Below are 23,242 nucleotides of genomic sequence, written 5' to 3'. Positions count from 1 at the left end.
GTACCCTCTTGTTTATGTACCACATCACTGTGGTGTTGTCTGTGTAACTTGCAGAGGTCTTGGGGACCAGAGATGATTTAAGGTTTTAAAAACATTGATCACTGCCAACATCTGCCTAACATTTATGTGCTTCTGTCTATCTAAAGTGTTCAGTAGAGCATGCAATTTTACCCCTTTAGAAACTGTTCCCCATAAGAGGTCTGATGCATCTGTGGTGACAGACTGAAGGGGAGGGGAAGTGGAAGGGACAGCAAGAAACCCGGACTGGCAGACATCTGGCCTACCCACCAAAAAAAACTCCCTTTTTACAATCCCAGAACTGGAATTTGAAAAGACAAAGGGTATAGATGTTGAATCCAGACTGACTTGAGGTACCATTGTGTTTTCCTCATTTGGAGTCTGGTCAGCAGAAACATGAGAATCATAGATGCCATATAATCCAAAATCCTGGGAAATTCCCTTTCAGATGCATGGCTTTGATTCACAAATCTCAGGAGACACTGCTGAGACATCTCTACTATCTGTGGGGTAAGAGAGGCTCTTTCCAGGGCAAAATCTAAAAGATATTGCAGCAATACAATTCTGTGAGAAGGGATGAGGGAAGAATTTTAAAGGATGATTTGAAAATCTAAACTGAGTAGAAGATTCTGAACAGTTAGCCTCTTGACAACTGAAAAAAAAAGTCTGCAAAGGTAATTTAATTGTTAAAATATTGAAAGATGTGAATGCCTTGAAATCTAAAAAAGCAGAGTGGAACAAGACATTTTGTAAATAACCTTGGTGCTGTGGAAAATCCAGAAGGTAAGGGAGAGAACTTAATAAAGTAAATCATACACAGCAAATCTTAAAACATGCCTGAACTGCTTGCCAGTGGGAACAAGATGATATGCATACCCTTAAATCTAGTTTTACCATGAAAGATAGAGGTGGGAGTAGAATTGCAGGTGAATGAAGGGATAACTTTTTGAACAATGAGATCTCAACAAAAAGGTTTAGAAAGGAAAGATTCAGCATGGTCCTGCAAGATACTTCCCTTTTTGGTATCAAAGATATCCTTGAATAAAAACCTTTGCCCAAATGGCTAGGAGGCACTGGTCCACTGGTGTAGAATGGGAGAAAAGAGAGACACTTGGTTCACTGGAAGAAACCCTTAGAAAGGTGAGATGTATTTCCATTATGAAGTGTACCCTGCTGAATTAAATTCAGAACTAATCTGTCTGAAATAATCTGGTTTCACAGAGGAAGATGAATCCTCATAGTGACAGAGAAATTGCCATGGTGGGAAAGGGGAAAAGCCTGAGTAAGTATTACCTAGTTTTACCATGAAAGATAGAGGTGGGAGTAGAATTGCAGGTGAATGAAGGGATAACTTTTTGAACAATGAGATCTCAACAAAAAGGTTTAGAAAGGAAAGATTCAGCATGGTCCTGCAAGATACTTCCCTTTTTGGTATCAAAGATATCCTTGAATAAAAACCTTTGCCCAAATGGCTAGGAGGCACTGGTCCTCTGGTGTAGAATGGGAGAAAAGAGAGACACTTGGTTCACTGGAAGAAACCCTTAGAAAGGTGAGATGTATTTCCATTATGAAGTGTACCCTGCTGAATTAAATTCAGAACTAATCTGTCTGAAATAATCTGGTTTCACAGAGGAAGATGAATCCTCATAGTGACAGAGAAATTGCCATGGTGGGAAAGGGGAAAAGCCTGAGTAAGTAAATAGCCATGATAACTCACAAGTCTGTCCTTGACTTTTTGAAGCTTTTACTTTCTTTTGGGAACATCCTTTCCATTGCTTTTTAAAAACTTGTTTGACTGCACCTGTTGCTGGAAAAAGGGAGCTGAGGAGGCGGGAACGTTTTTATTTGTTTTGACAAAGAAGGGTTGAAAAATGTAAGTCATTAAGCCTAGACTGTGGTCTCAATACTAATGCAGAAGCGCCAGCTCTCGAGGAGGAATCAGCAGCATCATATGCATATTTTAAAATATGTTTAGTAACTCAAGGAGCTGAAGTAACAGATGTATTCAATGATTTTTTTACCTTAGAAGAAGTAATATCAACCATTGACTTCTGCATGTTTTAAAGGATACAAACAATTAAAAATAATAGAATACAAGCTTGACAGTTTAAAATCCTGAATGTTAAATTACTTGAAGAATATATTTCTTCTTCTGTTTATCCAATGCTTTCCCCTCCTTGCTAGAGGGGGGTGGGGTTAGCAACTCTAAACTGTTTAGCAGCTGCATTTGTAAAAAGACAACTCACAGGAGGGTCTGCTTTAGGATTAGAAAACAAAGCATTATGAATCTGAGGTACCCTATATAACCTCTTCAGACTTCCTAGAGGAAGGAGGTTGACTATCAGGTAGGCTAGAAGCAGTGAGAAAAATATTGTCTAAAGCAGGAAACACAGAAGGAACAGCTCCATATTTAGGTACATCCAAATGCAACAGTTCATAATGTATTTGCTGTGCTATAGGTATTTTGTTCAGCTCCCACTGAAAAACCTCTTTCATTTTAGATAAAGTATTGGAAAATGATAATTATTCATGAGGTGAATATGAAACCAAACTTTCTTCAGAATAAAAATATTCACATTGAGAAGAAATTCCTGAGGTACAACCACACCTCCTGTAGCGCTTGCGTTTCTGACTGAAAATCCAGGTCAAAAAGACAGGAAACTATTTTTTTTTTCTTTTCTTGCCTGAGGAAACAGAAGGCAAGAAAAAAGCACTAATGAGCTCCTTAGCAAATCCCAGTGATATTCCCTCTCTATAGAAATAGAAACAGGAGACTAGAAGGTTTCCTCAGTATATTCACTTTTCTTGTGAATCTCCCTGAAAGACCAACTCTCAGAAGGCATATAAATTCCAGATGCAGGTTCCCTATCCCAGCTAAGTGAACAACATTCATCAGTGCCCTCCCATGAGACTGACAAGAATGGTTATCCCTTGCTCACCAATAGTATCCCTACAGGCAGAGAGTATGTGGCTATCTGCTGTTTTTTGGTGACTGCATCTGCTACACCAAGGAGACCAGGGGAAGATATGGAAAGTCTGAAGAATGAGTTGTCACAGCAGAGTCACCCACTAGCAGTGAGGCACAACAGGAGCCAGCCTAACACCAAAAGACTCCCTGACAACTTTTTTCTTCCTACACATAGGGGAAGGTAAAACTGCAGACACTAAAGGTTGCTCCATAGCTGAGAAAGAGACCACAAAGTCAGTAACAAGGAAGGTAGAGAACAAGTGGTACTGAGGTAATTAACCCACTGACAGTACCCCACAAACACAGTATCCTGTCACAAACACACAGATACACCAAACCTGCCAAAAATTTTATTCAAAAAATAAGATTTCCACACAAAATTTTCACATAAGCATTTACACAAAGCATTCCTCTAGAAATGCAATGACGATTCTAAAATAAAGCAGTTCATACAAAAAAAGCATATTTCAGTCAGGAAAAAAAAGAAGTTTTCCTCAGAAAAATAAGTATAGTTGAAAGTTTTGTCTAGCAGGGTACTTAACATACTCAGATCTGAAGGATCGCTATTTGAATGACCATTATACAGGTCCACATTGCCCGCCAAAAGAACAATCCTCTTTGGTAACAAAAAAAAAAAAAAAAAAAAGCTCTGAAGATTTTTGCACTTCAGCTACCCTCATGCAGATCTCTTCTTGAGCCTATGATAGTTGCCATGTATGGAAGTCACTCTTTAGTTTTGTAAAGCTGGCCGGTCACATGGGGTAGGACCTACATAGATTACTGTTGCAATAGCCTAAGCTATGTGTTGAACATCCAATGTTATTTATTCCATTTTAAATGCTTCTGGCTGATCATATATTGAAATATTTAATAAGTGATGAGAAGTTATTTATTGCTAAATGGTGGCAAGCTGCTGGAGTCTACCTCATATTGGTCAGACAGTTCTACTACATATTATTATTTATGTTTATAATCATTTGACTTATTAGCAAACATGAAACAGTAATTGGATGGTCCTCAGGCTAATAATCTAGGCTGAGGGCAGATTACAACTATTGTCCAGAAGAGAATGGTATAGTGTTTGAGAATAATACCAGCCTTCCCTGGAAATTAATGTGTTTGTATGAATGCAATAGTTTATTCAAAGTACAAATACAGCAGGAAAGTGAGCACTGCGAGACACTGTAACCCAGAAAGAGTGGTGAGAAAGGTATCTGAGAAGCCTGGCCAAAGACTCTGCCTGTTGGAGTGTTCAGTCTGTTGTTGGAAGTGAAAGATGTAGGCCTATACCCAGGGCAACAGGGCATATGTCCTGCACTATTTAGTGCCAAACTGCACTTAATGAATTGTTCAGCGATATCTGCATGCTTAGTTATACTTTAATCTGTTTACTAGTGGTGGTGTAGCTAGAGAGACCATATCCTTGGAGGCTAACATATTTAAGATTTTTTAGATTTTCAGATTTAAAAAATAATTTAGTGGTGGACAGTGGAGCAGATCCAAGCAACATATTGCCTGTCAACCATCACTTTGTCATATTTACCAAAAAAAAAAAAAAAAAAAACACTCTACTTTTATTAAAATACCATGCAACTCAATGCATTCTCAGTCTTTTGTTTAATTCACTCAGATTAGTAGCATAAGCATCTATAGTTGCTGGAAGATTTTGTGCTCCTTTAAAGAATAAATAATGAAAAAAGGGCAACTTCTTTCTAGCCATAAAACAGCCATCATTTAGATAAAATTTTAAAGTTTCATGTTCCTGATTCGGTGGTAGTTCTGCTGGATGTAAAAGGTTCTCGTGGCATTTATCAAAATGAGAAGGGAAATTTCCAAAGTGATCAGGCCAAGTTTCCTCTAGACATTATAAATACTACTTTGGGCCCTAACAGAGCTAACCACTCAAAACAATAAAACAAATAATTATGTACAGTACTGAATTTCATTTTTATCACTGCTGTTTTACATACATAAATGCATTCCTCAATTTCCCTTTTATTGTGCTATTTTATTTTCCTCCTTTTTCAAGTAAAACGAAAGAGCTAAATGCATACAAGGCTATTTCCATAGCAATAGGAAGGAATGTGGCACCCTGAATCTTTTTAGCTATCTACTTGCATTAAGGGATAAAATCATCAAGACAACTCCAGGGGGTCACAGCTGAAGTATTTTTCCTAGTTAGAATTACACCTATATACCTCGTGTTGTCGCCTCACAGTAAGACGTTGTCCTGTTCGATTCTCAGCTAGAGCGTCTTCTGTGTGGAGACATGCGTGAATGGGCGTACCTTCATTGAAGGTTGTGCGTCAGAGCTGGCAACTCGGCACGTAAAAATCTACTGCCAATCATTAGCGGACCGGAGTTCCACTGTGAAGAACCCTAACTGGGAAAAGCCGAAAGACAGCAACAACAACCTCCAGACTCACATGCTAAATAAAGCATACATTCTTTCACTTTTTTAGTATTGCATGTATTTATTCACTCTCAATACCATGTAAATCATGAATGGCAAGTAAATAAGAGGTGCCCTTATGAAGTTTATATTCACAGGGAATACTATCTAGAAGAGATGTATATCACAAGTCATGCAGCTTCCTGTAGCTAGCACACTAGCAGTTAAAGATATATATACCCTTATCGTACACATGGTGCATCATCACAAGTTTAGCCATACAAGTTGCATTAACAGACCTATAAGCTTCCCTTAAAACCACCTCATTTACATTATTCACTAAATACCACAGTAAAGGTTCACAAGCTGCACTCACAAAACACAGAAATACACAACCAAAAAATGCCCTAGTCCAAATAAAAATTTCCCAAACCCATATAGATAAAGACAGAGATTCCCTAATCTTGTTTTTGAACACACTTAATTTTCATTATTTGTGTATGTACATGCTGTAAGCATCACCACGTTATAACAATTCAATCAAACATTGTCAGATGCAGTATCAGTATTACATTTTTTTCAGCAGTAGTAAAACATAAGATCAAATGACTTAAAAGCACCTTAATCTATTTAGTAAACAAGAATGTTATTTGGTACCATATATCTACAAAATTACTGTTTTATATTACAGATGTTTTTGCGTGTAGGAACTTTTACATAAAATAAATGCATTTTCATTTTTAATAAAATAGAGACGTCAACCAGATATACTAGAGACAAAGGCACATAAGATAGATACTGATCTTACATGAATACACATATTGAAAGAAACAAGCAAGCAAAATCATGACAGCTACACTAATGGAAATGGAGTATCTCAGCTTAATTCATGTTACAGTTTGGAACACTGACTGTGTGGTAGGTGTCTTACTATGTTTAGAATTCAGAGAGTGTGGTTGTCATTATCTACTTTTTAACTGGTCAGCAAGAGTGAGGTGCCTTAAAAAGATACACTAGCAACAACTGTAAATTCAGCTACAGATTGAGCAAGTTGTACTAAATAAATATTGATTTTTTTAAAGCAGGAAAAATTGCAAAAATTAGCAAAGCTTCATTAAAATATAAAAAGACCCCCCCAAAAAAAAACATGTTTTGGTTAGCTGTGTTGGAGTGTGGTGCCATCACTTCATCCAGTTTGAATCCTCTTCAGTGTTTCCTATGATCTAATGTTAACCTGGGCTGTCACAAAGTTTCCTGTCCACCCATGTACCTTTAGCCTCCTACCATGTGCTTGCTGATTAGTAATGACTCATAGGTAGAAACAAGAGAACTTCTTTTACTGGGTGCAACATCCACCATGTATGTGGGTTGAGCCATACAGAGTGATTCTGTTTTGGTAGAACTGATAATACGTTTAAGGGCCTTATAGAATTACTTAGATGTCTTCTTACCCTTAAGGTTATTTTGGCTATTATATCACACAATATGAGCAATGTAAACGTACCTCAAAAACAGTATTCTTATGTTACAAGTTCAACAAGTCGACAGCACAATTAATAATTACGAAGTCTGGAATAAAAGTCACATCATAAAACAAAACCATTACTTCTTCTCCTTCAATGTCTTGCTCTTCCTCTCCTTCCTCCTCCTCCTCCTCCTCTTCCTCTTCACCTCTCATCTTATTCCGTTTTTTCTGGAGAAGTTCTGGGTCCCATTCATCTCTCTGATAAATCCGTCCAGTTTCAAAATGTTGTCTTTGACCGCTGAGTCTTTGACATAAATCATAATCAGGGCACTAAGCAAAACATAAGAAAATACTAAATTATTACCACAAATTACACCAAGATATAACAATTTCATACAAGCACTCATTAGTAAAAAATATTAATTTACAGCATAGGTACAGTGTGCAAATGGTAGCTAAAAGTGTTTGGTGAACATAGGATACCCAGTAGATTATTATTGTGTTGAAAACCTTTGCCAGGTCGAGATATGCTGTGTGCACATATTTTCCTCATCAATGGCCTTGGTCACATTTTCAAACAAATCCACCAGATTTAACAGGCAGGATCTGCCCTTCACAAAGTCAAATTGGGTAGGATCCAGGGTTTGGAGGTCACCTATGTCTTTATTTATGAGGTCCATAATGATACATTCCATGGTCTTACAGATGAGGCTGGTAAGGTTTATGGGTCTGTAATTCCCCAGGTCTGTTGCTAGGCCACCTTTGTGGAGGGGAATAATTGTCACTGTTCTCCATTCCTCAGGAACAAAGCCTGTGGTTAGGTTATGACTGAAAAGGGTTCTTAGTGGTTATGCTAGTTTATGTTTTAGCCTGTTTAGAAGACAGTCTGGGATCCATCTGGTCCCATACAGGCAGTGTTTTTTGCCTTGGATAAGGCTTTGAGAACCTGCTCTTCAGATATGTAGGGTGGGGGAGGAGTTTGAAGGAAGGTTTGTTGTAAGTTAGGATGGATAAGGGAGTAAAATTTTCACCAAACCTATGCACTAGCAGGTTTGCTATCTATGTGGGCTCAGTGTGTGTGATATCACTGGCCACTAGTTCTGCACATGCTTGGGTCCTACCCTTTAGGTTAAATACATAGCTGTAAAAGGCCTTATGGTTATCCTTGGCTATACTTGCTATGTTTCTCTCAAAGGAGCCCTTGGAGGATTTGAAAACTTGTCTTATTTGCCTGTTGAGGCTGAGGAGGATGCTTTTTTCATTGCTGAGGCCTTGCCTTTGCTTTCTTGGACAGCAACTTTTTGCATTTATTGTAAAGTTTTTGATGCTGGATGTCCACAATGGCAGCTTGTTTTTACTTGGGGCTCTGGCTTTTATTCTTTCTGGTACAGCCAAGTTTATAAAACAAACTTGTAAAAGGTCACAACCAAATCAAAATTCCACCTGAGAAGTGGTAGCCAAACTGACTTTATTAACAATAATCCGTAGTTGTATACAATGTTAACCTAGGTTTCATCCTCCTATAAGGACTTCTTCAGAATTGAACACATTCAGTGCAACAGTTTAAATGCCCACCCATCATACCTTTAATCCAATAAAATCACATTCCCATTCAATGAGCATTTAAAGAGACAATGCTTAAATACAAATTACAACATAAAAATACTGTCAGGAAAATTGTTATTCTAATATTCAACAATTACATTACAAAACTAAATAATACAAACCTAAATAAATATTAAAATATGAAAATATTGTAAATGTTAAAAATATTAAAAATATTATAAATGTTATAGATATTGTATTGTAAGGTGTTACAATTGGCAATTTCACATAATAAAAATGCCATACACATCAAGGTATATATATGTCATTTACCTAAAATATTTCATCTACCTAAAATATGTTTAAGTTTCAAAATTGGGGCAATTAATGCCCAGGAAATGGTGTGCATCTAACCTTAAATGCCATTTTCATTCACTTATATCAAGATGCACATCCAATATTTTACTTTGGGGGTCTACTCTAATATGCTGAATGACACAGAATTTAAATCTGTGCTTCAGATATTCACAAATATGTCTAACTAAGGCGTTAGCCACCGTCAAATGTTGAATATCCAAATTGGTGTTCATTAACTCACTCTCTAAAATGCCTAGAAGTTTTTCCTACATAAAATGCAGGACAATAGTCACATTTAGCTATGTATACCACATTTTGGGTTTGACAATTAAAATGCTCACTTATAAAAATAGTGTTGGCATTAATCCTAATTTTGGGTCCTGTTTCTAATATAAACTTACAAGTTTTACATCTGCCACATTTGAAATTCCCAAAAGATCTACCAGTAACTACAGGTTTACCCCTCCGACCATTTTCCATAATTTGTTTAAATGATCTGTCCTTTCTAAAAACTATTTTTGGACAGGCCCCCATCTTTTTGTCTATGTCTTTTTCCAATTTCAAGAGGTCCCAATTCTTTTGGACCATCTTGACTAACCACTCGGCCTCTAAGTTGTAGGTTGCCACAAAATACATCACTTCCCCCTTCTTGTCTCTAAAATCCAGATCATCCTGACATCTTAACAATACTTCTTGTTGCCCACACCTTCCAGTATGTAAAATGTAAAATGGGGATATAAACACCTTGTTTTCTCGTATGCATAATTTCATCTTTCACTTCTAAGCATAAACTTTCTGGGTGTCCCCTTCTAATGAACATCTCAATCATATATTCCAACTCCTGACAGAAATCCTGTTCAGTATTTATCATCCTGGCATCTGTCCCTTAACTATAGACCAGCAGTGTCCAAATGGCGGCCCGTGGGCCGCATGCGGTCCTCAGAGCTCCTCCATGCGGCCCGCGACCCTTAAGTTAAAATTTAACTGTTTTTCCGTTGTTTTTCATGCCCGCATCCTTCAGCTGATGTGCGCATGAGCCAAATTACCTTTTTTCCATTTTTTTCATGCCCGCGTCCTTCAGCTGATGTGCGCATGCGCCAAAGCACCCTTCCATTAGTTTTTCACGCCGATAGATGCATTCGCGGCAAAGAAGAACTGAAGGAAGAGGATTTGAAGATCGCACCGAAGAAAGAGTTGAGAGAGAGAGGGATTTATTACACTGACTACACTACACCATCTCCTGACTGCATTAACAGGTAAGCTAAGTATGTAGTTTTTTGCCCTCACATTCATTCTGATACCCCAGATTCTGCTTTGATGTAGTGGCTTTGTTCAGAGTCCTCTTTGAATGTCCATGTGACTGTGACTGGATTAGGATGGCAGCCTGTTTAGTTCCTACTACTCTGGAAAGGCTGTGAACTTTCTTTGTTGGATTCTTGTCATCCTCTGTATGTAAACAGTGTATGTTGGGCGATCCAACATGTAATTCCACAAACAGCTCACGAGGTTAATTGCTTCTTCCAAAAAAAATACAAATCTGGGTATAGAGAGGTAGTAAGTAATGCAGTCTTTGTTCACTAGTCGATGGTGGTTGTATGGATTTATGTTTGTTTGAATTGAAATAAATACCTTTTCTACATCTAGAGTGGGGGTTTTTTTGTAGAAGCAGTACTGTTTTTGTTAGTATGGGAATCTGTCATATACACTCAGATTGGAGGAGTTATCCCTTTTCAGTGTAATGCCACTATTCATTGTTGAATTTAGTTTTTTTTTTTTTTTTTGTTAGCTGATTTTTTTTCTCTGCAGCCATACTGTTTATCTTGTGAAATATGGCAGCTCTAAATTATAAAAATAGCTAATGAAGAAAGGCACATTTCTATGGACTGCAGAGAAAACATTAACCTCAACTGAGAAAAGGTATGTTTGACAATATCCATGTGAACTTCCAGCACCTTCTAGCAAAAGTGCATATAATCATAGGGTATTTATGATTTGTGATATAGCTGAGGCACATAAAACTAACCGTGGTTCTCTCGTCTGGAAAAAATAAAAGGTTATTTTTGCTGTCTTACATTTTTTTTGCCTGTCTTGGATTCTGAGTGTAATCTATTATTTTTGTTCCTGGTATCCATAGTAAGGTGAGATAATTTTATTAAAAGTGATGGAAATGTTCTTCATATCAGTCAATTGACATTTTCCAGACTTTGGTATCTTGTGTTGCACTGTATATAAGTAGACTTTGCTACATATACCTAAATTTAGGTATGGGCATTCTGAAAAGCTTAGTAGAGATAGAAATATATGTGGTTTACTGTATATGAGAATAGGAGAAGATGTGTCAGAGCTGGTACAATCTCAGATGTCTTTGTCAGAAATGCATTGGAAATCTAAGACTGTTTAGAGCCGGGGTGTCTTTTGGGCCACTGATCCACTAATTTAATGAGGAATAAGTGAATTTAATTTCTTGTTAACTCAATGCTGTTATGTTCAACTGTACTACAGCTTTCCAGTTTGGGAAAAGCAAGGCAGTTTGACATCAGCATTTATCAGGAGAAGCATATCACTTATCAGGAGAAGCTCAGTTTAATGATTAATCTATAAGCACAATGGCTACTCTGCACTCTTAGGTGCATGTATCACAAAGACTGTTTCGAAGGAAATTGTACACAGACATTCACCTGGCAAGCAACCACCAGCAAACAGATCAGTATATATCCAAACAGCACTGTGAAAATGGGGCAGATTTATCAGAATCCATTGCTTTTGTCTTAGCATTTGCTTACTTAATGCTTGTGGAAGTACTCATTCTATCCTTACAGACTATTTACACTGGAATATTTTCAACCACCTTATATAATATTACTAAACTCATTCTTATTAACATGGCTTAGTAGTGTTTTCAGGCCAGCAGAATGAGGTTTCTAATGCTGAAGTCATCACCTGCTCAAACAAGAATAATTTTGTGCCTGTACACTTTTTTTTTAATCATACCATTTGAACCAAACCAATTTGATTTAAATATATTATACAAACACGATTTCTGCTCTCTTCATATGCATTCACAAGCAAGTATAACCCGATCAAGTAGTTTCAGTAAGAAGAGTGCCTGTGGAATATTACCACGCAAAATCGGAGAGATTCCAAATATTTCATTTGGTTGATTTAAAATTTAAATGCACTATTACATCTGGCATTCCCCTCAAGCTTAAAAGTAACTTGTTTGCCCTGAATTATCAGCTTTTCTAATAATGTGGGGTCTCATTTGGTTTCTGTTTTGTATGTGTATGCATTTCTACCAATCTCCCCAAACATCAGCTTTCAACTGCCTAATTAGACTCAGAATGTGTTGTGAATTAATGTACTTCTGGAAGAATTGAAACATCCTCCCACAGTGCCAGTAAATCTGATTATAAAAACTTTGTGTTGCCTTTTCTCACACCTCTGAACAAAATGCGCACGCATAAGGCCAACTACTGGTCAGCACCATCTTGGACTACTATGTGCAGTCTTCTACACTGTGTTTCTAAGTGTTTGGCTTTACTTTTTTCCTATAATTTTCTGCCTTTTATTTTACACATCTTTAGCTACTCAACTGGCTAGTCACAAGTTTAACCACTCAATGCATTTTATGCTTTAAATCGCAGATAATTCTCTTTGCAAGTCACCAACTCAGTCTCTTGCTCTACTTCTGATCGCAGTTACATCAGCATCTTTATATTTTTATACCTTATGCGTGACCTTTATACTCTATTTGTGTTTGTGATAGTCGAGAAGAATAGTGTTATTTATGCTGTGACAACCATGGCAGTGGATATTATGCCACAAACCAAGTTGCGATATCTTCTCAGACCCACCTGTAAAGTGAAAGTTAATGGTTGCCATGATGCCCTCTCATTTTGTGATTCCAACTCTGGTGTTTGAGGAGCCAAGCACTTTCTGAAACTGAACTTTATAACTTATTACTAGCTGCATCTGGAGCATTTCTGCCCAGGCCTCCACTGAAAATAGGCCCTGTCCCAGTCGGACTTTCCCGGTAAACAAATGTTAAATAAATAAATAAATCATACCTCTGTTCTTCTTCATTAGAAAGTACAGCTAGTAGCCAAATTAAGGTCAAGTTAAAAGCATACCACATGAGGACATATGAAAAGAGATGTAGTTTCAAAGTAATATGCTGGATTTACTTTTTCACTGGAAAATAAAGTTGCAGTCATATAGCTAGCATTTTCTCTGCTCATTGACCTGTAAAAAATAATAACCTCCTTTGTTGCTGACTTTAAGGCAGGGAAATAGAGAGACAAAAAAAGTAGATAGAATCCAGAAATGGTGTTTCATTATTAGGCAAACCATGGGGTAATGTTAGAGGCAATTCTGGCAGTTAGTTCAACAAATTACGGCTAAGATCTAGTAATGAGTTTCTTTTTGTAGTTAGCTCTGTAGTTGGTAGAGGTTGCTCTGTTAATTTCACTACTGACCCCAGAAACTATTTCCCCATTAGCTTGACAAGTCTGATCTGTAAAGCCATGGAGCGTATGATTATGGATCACATAAACAAGGACATAGCAATCTCCAAGCACTTGACCCAGCTCATTTCAGATTCATAAGGGGCAGATCTGGCCTGTTGAACCTGGTTGACTTTTTTGAGATTGTCACCAAGGCCCTGGATGATGGAAAGTCAGTACATACAGCTTTACCTTGACTTGGCCAAGGTCTTTGACATAATGCCCAACTCAGTCATCATCAAAAAGCTAACTCAACTTGGCCTAAATCTCTGTCTTGTCAGATGAGTGGCCAACTAGCTCGCCAATAGGACCCACATGGTCAAAATATGCACCACCACCTCCGACAGCAGACCTGTCATTAGTGGTGTTCTACGTGAATCTGTTCTGGGACCCCTACTATTTGGCATCTTGGTCCTTGACCGCCGGATGACTTCTGGTCCATCCCCTCCAGGCTACCACCAAAGTCTGTGACGGTGGTGCTGCTTCTTGTGTTAATATTACAGTTATTATTAAAGTACAGATGCCTCGGCCCTTGCGTAGTTTCCCAAATTTGCAACCACAAGATTGTGGAAAGTCCAAGCTGTTCTGGCTGGAACCAGACAATTCTCAGATCCATCAATCGAAGTGCGTCTCCTGATTCCACTCGCTTTTTTAATACACTCCAGTGGCAAAAATTACTTGTCAAACACCAAAAGCCATAAAAATAAGAAATAAAAGGAACAGGTTTCAGGATGTGACTGTCTGCCTAAGTATGTGTCCTCCCTGCAACCTGCGTGATGGTCTGAAACTTGTTTGTTTTTGTTTTTTTCCTTTGACGCTTTACTCAAAGTGTAGAACTGCGTTTGTCGAGTTTCTTGACTAAAAATGTTATTATCATTTGTATTCTTAGTTTAGTGCAGCTATCACACTATATAAAAATAAAGTACTGTGCTTATTTGGTCACACCAGCTTTCATTATTGTTGCAGCCCCCAACAACAGCTCTGCATATTTTGTGTCTTGCTGGATGTGTCTGACCTTTTTTTTTTAATTGTTTATTGTAGTGCAAAATGGGTATTAGTTAAAAGGGAGGGATTACTGAAGTTTACTAGTGAGATGTTCCGGACTGTACTGTGTGAAATGCAACTGTATATGTATTTTTCAAAGCACATTAAAAAGTGAATGCATGAGCAGAATAAAATGTCTGCATCTACAGAAGACTTTTAATAAACCAGTCATGGATGTTTTGCAGTGCTTGATTTGCTGCATAGCTTTGTAAACTTTTAAATGAAAAATATTTTGATTCATGCTTGTAATTAAGTTGGTTGTTTGGCTAGATTTTCATCATCTTGCAACTCGTACCAGGCTGGAAACACAGGCCATTGTAACTGCACAGCACATCTGATTATTTTATTAGAATCGCCCTATGAGCTTTGGGTGAAGGAAGTAGTTGTTATGCTCTGCTTTGTGAAGTTTGAGGGAGCAGAAAGTTTTTTGCTTGATAGATTATTCCTTTTCTTAACAGCTACATCTTTGGCTCAACATTTGATTCAGTCATTTTTATTTGATGGCCTCTAACATATTCAACAAACCAGTTTTGTGAACTGTAATATACGGAACTATGCTGACTAATTTGTAAAAGTACTTGTTAATATGCACAGTCTGAATAATTCATTACAACCAGCGCATATTACTGACCTCTGATCGCTCGTGTCATTCCTGATTGCTGTAACTGTGCTTCTTTAAATGCTTTTAAATTGTTAGGTCTCACTAATACCTCCGTCTCTTGCTAGCCAAAGGAAAATAGTCACATTTTCTAGTCTTTCTTCCTGCTTACTCCCTTGTTCAACTTATATATTTAAAGAACCTTTTTAAATAAGTCATAAGCAGTATGTGCTGTCTGTTAGATGAGGAATAGATTGCTAAGCAATATTTCAGTTATACTGTTCCATTGGTTATTCCTCAGTGCTGTCTATAGGCAACATGACTCAAAAGAAAGGGGTGTTTAAATGTCTAGTCTAGTAAGTCCATCAAACTAATATGAAACAAAGTTCAATATGTTATTGATTGTGTCCTTTTCCAATAGGTAGCTGTCTGTCTGTTAACTGACTATGTAAGCTAGTCTGTGAACATCTCAATGCATTCGTGCTTGAAGTGTTTGATGCATTCCTGAATTTCACAATTGCCTGTTGCAATTACAGAAGTAAGCATGCGTTACTCATGAGTGCAAATTGCATACAAAACAAGGCATTATGACAAAAATATTTAAGTGCCTTTCCAAAGGGGTGCTCAGTTTGAGAATACCACTGATGAACCTTCTTTTGTCTTCAGACCAGCCTGACCAGACAGCAGTGCAAAAGCAAGAAATATTGCCAGTGCCATATTTCAGGGGCAAATTCCAAAGCTAGAAATGTGCCTTTCCAAAGGGGTGCTCAGTTTGAGAATACCACTGATGAACCTTCTTTTATCTTCAGACCAGCCTGACCAGACAGCAGTGCAAAAGCAAGAAATATTGCCAGTGCCATATTTCAGGAACAGATTCCAAAGTTAAAAATGTGCCTTTCCAAAGGGGTGCTCAGTTTGAGAATACCACTGATGAACCTTCTTTTATCTTCAGACCAGCCTGACCAGACAGCAGTGCAAAAGCAAGAAATATTGCCAGTGCCATATTTCAGGGACAGATTCCAAAGCTAGAAATGTGCCTTTCCAAAGGGGTGCTCAGTTTGAGAATACCACTGATGAATCTTCATTTATCTTCAGACCAGCCTGACCAGACAGCAGTGCAAAAGCAAGAAATATTGCCAGTGCCATATTTCAGGGACAGATTCCAAAGCTAAAAATGTGCCTTTCCAAAGGGGTGCTCACTTTGACAATACCACTGAAGAACCTTCTTTCATCTTCAGACCAGCCTGACCAGATGTAGCATGTCTTGAATAATTTCAGGGACAGATTCAAAAGCTAGAAACAGAAGAATACATGAGCGCTTTGGACAACATATGGGCATTAAGGGCATAATGGAAGACATGGACATCTTTAGGAAACCAGCAAAATCACAGGTATGATCTCATACAAATTGAAGGGTTCATACCTGTTATTTTTTTTTTTTTACAAATAAACTTTGATGTTAAACTAAGATGTTAGATTTAACTGTTTTTTAAGAATTAGAATGAGATATTGAATTTTAGGGCAAATATTATGCATTTATTACATTTATTCATTGTTCAAATTCACCTACAATACAGCCAGGGGGTCTACTTTGGTCACCCGTGACAGCAATATAGTTAACTATATGATCAATTTTACATGCGGCCCCCAGACAATTTCTGTTGACTCAATGCGGCCCCTGCAAGTGAAAAGGTTGGACACCCCTGATCTAAAGCTACCATTTTTGGCCAAAGTGTCTGTAATAAAAATTAATGTCTTACCCAGATTACTTTATATTTTCATGTCTTCCCAGATAACCATACCCAAGAATTTTTTTTAAGGAAATACACACTGAACTTGCTAAGTTCATCTGGGAACCCAAAAAAAGCAGAATCTCATATGATAAATTAACGACCCCCAAAAATAAAGGTGGCTTAGACCTCCCAAACTTTGAGACATATTACTTAATTATAAACACCAATAGAATTTTACGAATTGCTGAATATAACCCAATAGATAAAAACTGGTACCCACACTGGCTAAGAATATACCATAACCATATCAAAAACCTGGATATCAACCCCAAAGCATTACCATTTCTAAACACCAGTTTAATGAAATCCTGTAATTTAATAGAACCCCTTAAATACTCCATTGTACTAACACAAAAAATATTTAAATCATTAAACCTTATACAAGCTATGATGACCTTACAACCCTTACATAAAAACCCTAATCTCAAAATAAATAATCAAACTTTAAATCTAAATCACTTCCCCCGACTAATAAACACAACCATACAAGACATATATCCATACATAAATTGCTCTGTTCAAGAATTAATGAACCAATTGAACCTTCCCAAATCATATTTACTGATCCTAAGACAGATTAAGGAGTTATGTATTAAGTTATCTCCATGACACTACCATTAATAATGAAGACATAGTAACCTGTAAATTACTTTGGAAGACTCTCCTCTTAACTAAAAAATCTATCACACGTACTTACAAAATTATCAAAGACATTAAATTCCAGAAACATATACTCATCTCTGATTATTGGAGGAAAAACCTTCCATCCATTGATAATCATAAATTGAATCAAGCAATTAACCTAACAATAAAATCTATATCCCTTCAAAAACTAGCCTTTACTCAGCTCATGAGCTATAATAATGCATATTTCACACCTACTATTTGACATAAATTTAACCCTAAAAAATCCCCACTCTGCCCACACTGCAAAGATAAATCTGCTGACTTACTCCACATTTTCTGGAGCTATAAATGTGTATTCAAACTCTGGAACTCCCTTAAACTTCAACTACAAATGACGGGATATCAGTCATCCACACTCACTTGGGAATTTATGATATTACACATCCTCCCAAATAATATCTCCAAAAACCAATTACCCTGATTAATATTTTCCTCATAATGAAACTTTATATAGCTACTAACTGGCTCAACTCAACCAATAACTCTTGGGAGAACTTTAGATTGATGGCGATTAAACATCTATTAGCCCATAAAATAATAATTAACAAAAGGGAACAAAATATTAAATCTTGCAAACTATGGGAACGTATTTTTAATATCATACTTGCATAATCTACCACAAATTACCCTATTTCATCATAACTAAGAATTCTCACAACTTTTCACATCCCTAATTTACATAAATATCTATTTCTCTTTAAGACCTTTTTTATACTAACCCTATTGAAATTATCTCTTTTGCTAGGTCGAATTTTGGAAGCATCTATGTACATAGTGTAGATAAGATTGTTTGATGGATTAACCTCTTTTTGAATTAATCTTAATGTATAACAATTGTTTAATGCTCATATGTTTTTGTTTTTATTTGCGACATCTCAGTTTCTGTTCTGTTATGTTGTAAAAATAAATAAATATTATTGAGAAAAAAAACACTGTAGATGAAGAGGCTTCTCCAGTCGAAAGGAAGATCTAAGAGGGAACCAAGTTTGTATGGGCCAATAAAAGGCTATGAGAATTACTTTGTCCTTGAGACATTTGGCTTTCTGGATAAAATTAACCATTGGAGAAAACGGGGCAAAAACAAAATGTAGAGTAGCTGGCCATTTGTAGACCAGGATATCTTTGGTCTGACCCTTCCCACCAGAATACAAATCAACAAGAAGAAATTGAGACAACTGGCAATGGTTGGAGACACAGAAAGTCACATACTGATTTTCTCCTCAAAGATGGAAAGTCCTCTTTTTTACTGAGGACTCAGAAACCATTCATGAATAATCATCAAAACATTGCAGAGTCTATCTGCTAAAAAATGGACTCACCTGTGATATGATTATATTTTATTTTACTTATATTTGTTTGCCAGGGCAGAACATTAATCAAGTGTGACTAATTGCAGGCCCAGGCTGGGTTATTATGAACATTAAGGTAGAATACAATTACTACAACACTAACAGAAAATACAAGTATGATTTAACCAGTGGTACGGCAATGAGTTCTAGTATATTATACATAAATTCACTATGGTATTTTATCTAAAAGTTGTGCTATGATCAAAGGTGATGTAAGTTGGATAGTTCACCAATACAGAACAATTAGAATAACATCAGTAAAGTGTAGGGGGGGGGGTCCAGCATTAGGAAGGGGTTAGTAGGGGATGAAGAATTTTATACATATTTACAAGGTGTTTGTTGTGTCATATGTTAGGGTTTTAGAGGGTATGAAGGCTGTCAGCCTAGCTATATAGAATTTTCTAAACAATTCTATGTCATTTGTAAATATTAATATAATCCACAGGTTGGTTTACAAATGTAAAAAGAACTTTATGGTATGATTAAACTATATGTTGTACTGGGCTTCAAAAATTTAACCATAGTGCACTCTGCTGGAAGAAAGCTGATAAGTCAAGCATTGTAGGACTGTTTGATTTCAAGCTCGGGGACAGGATGTCTGGACTAAGGAATTCTTTCAATTGTCTTAGGACAAGAGCTAATTACTAGATTTTACATGTAAAATTTCTTTTATTGCTGAGGCTTCCTGCAGGTGCAGATTAAGAAAATAAATGTAAATTTTACGTTCTGTGAGCCTGGGAAACTAAATCAGAGCTGTTAAGAATGATGTGATCTGAAATGACTCAGCAGTACTGTGTTATCCATTTAAGGACAGAAAGAAAGGAGAGCATTTTGGATTTTGTCTGAACTTGAACACATCACTTCACCAGCACTCTGCCTTGTAGTCAGACTTATTTAGAACTTAGTATTTCTCTTAGTGGTTGATAGAATATAGCCAGATTAGTTTAGCTGTTTTCTATATTTATGTCAGACTATCCTACAATATTGTTTTAAAGTTCCTGTGATTTCTGAACTCTGTTATGTCATTGTGTTGAAGTAAGAAGCATTGTCTGGTATTTTTATTATTTATTATTAAATATTTGTAAACCTTTCAACTGTGGTTGTTTTGATTAGAAATAATTTAAGCTCATAGAGTGCACTGCATGTATTTGGTGATACTGTAACATCCGCTCCTAAATAACCTTCAAGTCTCAGTCACACTTACTATTTGGATAATAATATTGCACAGCAAAATTGGACACCCTTTGGGAAGGGCCTTATAGTAGCTGATATTAGTGGTTGGTGGCAGTTGGTACTACCTTATATTCTGGACGGAAAGGTGGCACAGTTGGAGAACCTGTACCAGCCTTCCCCATAAGTGTCTGTGTGCTTGTATCTAAATCCAATCATAAAGTGTGTGTGTGTGTCAGCTACTTGGGCAGGGACACAAAGCACTGGTGGGACAGAGAGGGTGCTGGAGGTTTTAGCTTGACCACTAGGTTGAGATCTGGACCCTATAGCTGGGCCAGTGGGGAGTCTTAATAGGGATGTGGAGAGAAAGGGAGAAACCAGCCCCAGACTGACTGTGATCCCCGTGTGCTCTTAAGGGAAATTGTACTTTACTGTGTGTGTACTTGTTATACTTCCCAATGTGCATGCCCCTCACTGGTGCTAGTGGTGAGGACTGAGGCTCCTTGATTACTGGGCCAGTGCATGGGCGTCACATATTATTTGGCAGTGGTGGGATATCCACATCAAATATTAATTGTTTGATAGTGGTGAATTAACCACATCACATATTTAAATAAAATAAATAAATAATTCCCCTCTAAATAAATTTTTCAACGCTATATTCCACATTAAAAAAAAAATGTTGTTGTTCTTGTTATTAAATGCATATTCCTATTGTACTCAACTTTTTATTAATATGTCTCTTTGTAATTGATTTATGTGTGGAGCTTTTCTCCCCGGGCCTCTACTGAAAATGGACATATATCCAGCTAGACTAGCCCGGTTAACAAATGTAAAATAAAATAAATAAACATACTAATTGGCTTGTAGTGGTGTGAATAGTGAATTCCTGTATCTTGTGTACACTATCACTGAAAGTGTTTTTGTACTCTAAATCGGCCACCCAGTGAATATTCAGAGTTCGGTTCACAATTGTTTTATTTCTTTTGTTAGCTTAGTTAGTCAGGGCAAGCATGTCAGCAGAGGAGTATGGCAAGCTGACAAGGAGCCAGTTGGCTGATATGTGCCAGGATAAGGGACTGGTGCATGGAAACCTGACTAAGGGAGACATGATTGCAGCTTTTGTCACAGCTGCATCAGAAATCAGCAATCAGGAGGATGATCAGACTGCCTGTAGAGATGTACAATATTCAGAGAATGGACAGTTCAAGCTTTCTGCAGAGGACTTAAAAATCCATCTGGAGCTAAGGAGACGAGTTGGAGACCAGGTGTTTGGAAATGGAAGCTGTGGAGAAAGAGAGGCAGAGACAGCATGAAAAGGAGATGCTGACTCTTCGCCAGAGTCATGGAGGTGATGGGGAAAGGAGTAACTGGACCCCAGATGCATAAAAGGTCAGTAGATTTCTTCCACAGTTTACAGAGGGGATAATTTCATTCATATGTTTGAGAGGGTATGTAAACAGTATGATGTTGACCAAAGGCTCTGGGTATGGTTCCTGACCCCCTTACTCCATGGTAAAGCTCTAAATGTACTTTCCAAATGATCTGACATTGACTGTTTTAACTATAATGCTGTAAAGAATTGTTTGCTAGAATTTTTTAAGCTAACACCTGAAACGTATAGGAAAATGTTTTGTGAGCATAGACGCACGGCAGATGAAAGTGTGTGTGAATATGTTGCTGAACTAAGCACTTATTTTCATAGGTGGGTGAGTGGATGTCAGGTCACCACTTTTGAAGGGCTGGCAGACCTTTTCATGAGGGAATAAGTCTTTAGCACTTTGCTTGAGAACATGAGGATCTGGTTAGCTGATAGCCAATGTGCTACTTCAGATGAGTTGGAGAAGAAGGAAGACCTATATCTAGCAAGCAGGGCATCTCTGCACAGGAAAGGGACCCACAGTACTGCTCATGAGTCTAAAGGAACCCATGGTGGGTAGCCCAGACTGCCGCAACATAATTTGACAGTGGCAGGGGAAGCCACTAGTCCAGGTACACATCCAGGACCTAGGGTTAAATGTTTTGAATGCAACCAGTGGGGCCATGTGGCATATAGATGTCCATGAAGGCAAGATGGGGAACAAAAGGTGAGGGAACTAATAAGTGTGAAAGATAAAATGCCAATAGTAGGTTGTCTTGAGACAACATGGATACCAGACTACCATCCTGCAGATGTCCTGATAGTGAAGGATTTTGATGAGGCAGTACCATGTGTTAATGCAGTTACACGCAGTCAGGCTTGGAGGCAAGCATGTAGGTCTGGTAGCCTGGGGAAGACCCAGTCAGACCATATACTTGCAACCAGGACTGGTGAGGTGGTTTCTTCAGGGAGGGAGCTGCCCTGTAGCAGTGAGACTGAAGGTAAGCCACAGCTGCTTGTGGGTATTGATGATCTCTTGGACAGAGTGACTGCAAAGGCAGAGTTGATTAGTAGTACCTAGGCTGACAGTGAGGCACCACTGTCAGAGGATACCAGAATTCCTGTGGAAGGGGAGCTGGGGAAGGTTACAAAGAGAGAGTTGAAACAGGCTCATCTCTGAGGCAGGTAGCTAGTGAGGCATCTGATTCTCAAGAGAAGGGGGAATCTGTATACTGGGACAAAGGGTTACTGTATAGAGAGTGTACCCCTGAGGGAGGGATAGAAGGTGAGAAAATACAGCAGTTGGTAGTGCCTAGAGCCTTCCATCTGGTTCTTCTAGCCATAGTCCATGATATTCCCTTTGCAGGTCATATGGGCATAAAAAATACAAATTGACGTATTATGTAGAACTTCTATTGACCTGGAATTTCCAGAGATGTAACAGGGTACTGCAGAACCTATTAGCAGTGCCAAAAGGTAGGCAAGGCAGGAGACAAGGTGAAAGCTCCTTTGATGCCTTTGCCTGTGATTGAGGAGAAATTTCAGAGGGTAGCAATGGATATTGTGGGGCCTCTGAGTAACCCAAGTTCCACGGGGAAAAGTATATCCTAGTGGTAGTAGATTATGATACAAGATACCCTGAAGCAGTGACTTTGTCCTCCACTGAGGCGGAAAAGGTGGCAAATGCTTTGATAGAGATTTTCAGCAGGGTAGGTTTCCCAAAAGAAATACTGACTGACAGAGGTGCTAGTTTCATGTCAGACTTGCTGGCTTGTCTGTGGAAGTTCTGCTGGGTGAAGCACCTGAAGACCACCCCCTACCATCCCCAAACTAATGGTCTTGTTGAGAGGTTAAACTCTACAATCAAGTCTATGCTATGGGCATTTGCAGTCCAGTTTAAGAGGGAGTGGGACAAATATTTGTCCCATCTGTTGTTTGCTTACAGAGAGTCTCCCCAGGAATCCATGGGTTTTTCACCCTTTAAAGTGCTGTAT

The 23,242-nt window shown here is 37.9% G+C and overlaps 1 protein-coding gene across 1 annotated transcript in view; it reads right to left on the bottom strand.

Annotated features, from left to right (window-relative positions):
- Nucleotides 1–23,242, bottom strand: part of AK9 (adenylate kinase 9) — a 2,653,312-nt gene that overhangs the window by 2,323,039 nt on the left and 307,031 nt on the right. Inside the window, exon 7 of the mRNA XM_044066804.1 lies at nt 6,979–7,173. Within this exon, the coding sequence (XP_043922739.1) occupies nt 6,979–7,173 (195 nt within the window). The remainder of the gene's footprint in view (nt 1–6,978; nt 7,174–23,242) is intronic.

The sequence above is a fragment of the Protopterus annectens genome, chromosome 1.part0 (assembly GCF_019279795.1).
Source record: "Protopterus annectens isolate FY-2018-M chromosome 1.part0, PAN1.0, whole genome shotgun sequence".
NCBI lineage: Eukaryota > Metazoa > Chordata > Ceratodontiformes > Protopteridae > Protopterus > Protopterus annectens.
The sequence above is the reverse complement of the archived record's forward strand: the minus strand, read 5'-3'. Positions and strand labels throughout refer to the sequence as shown.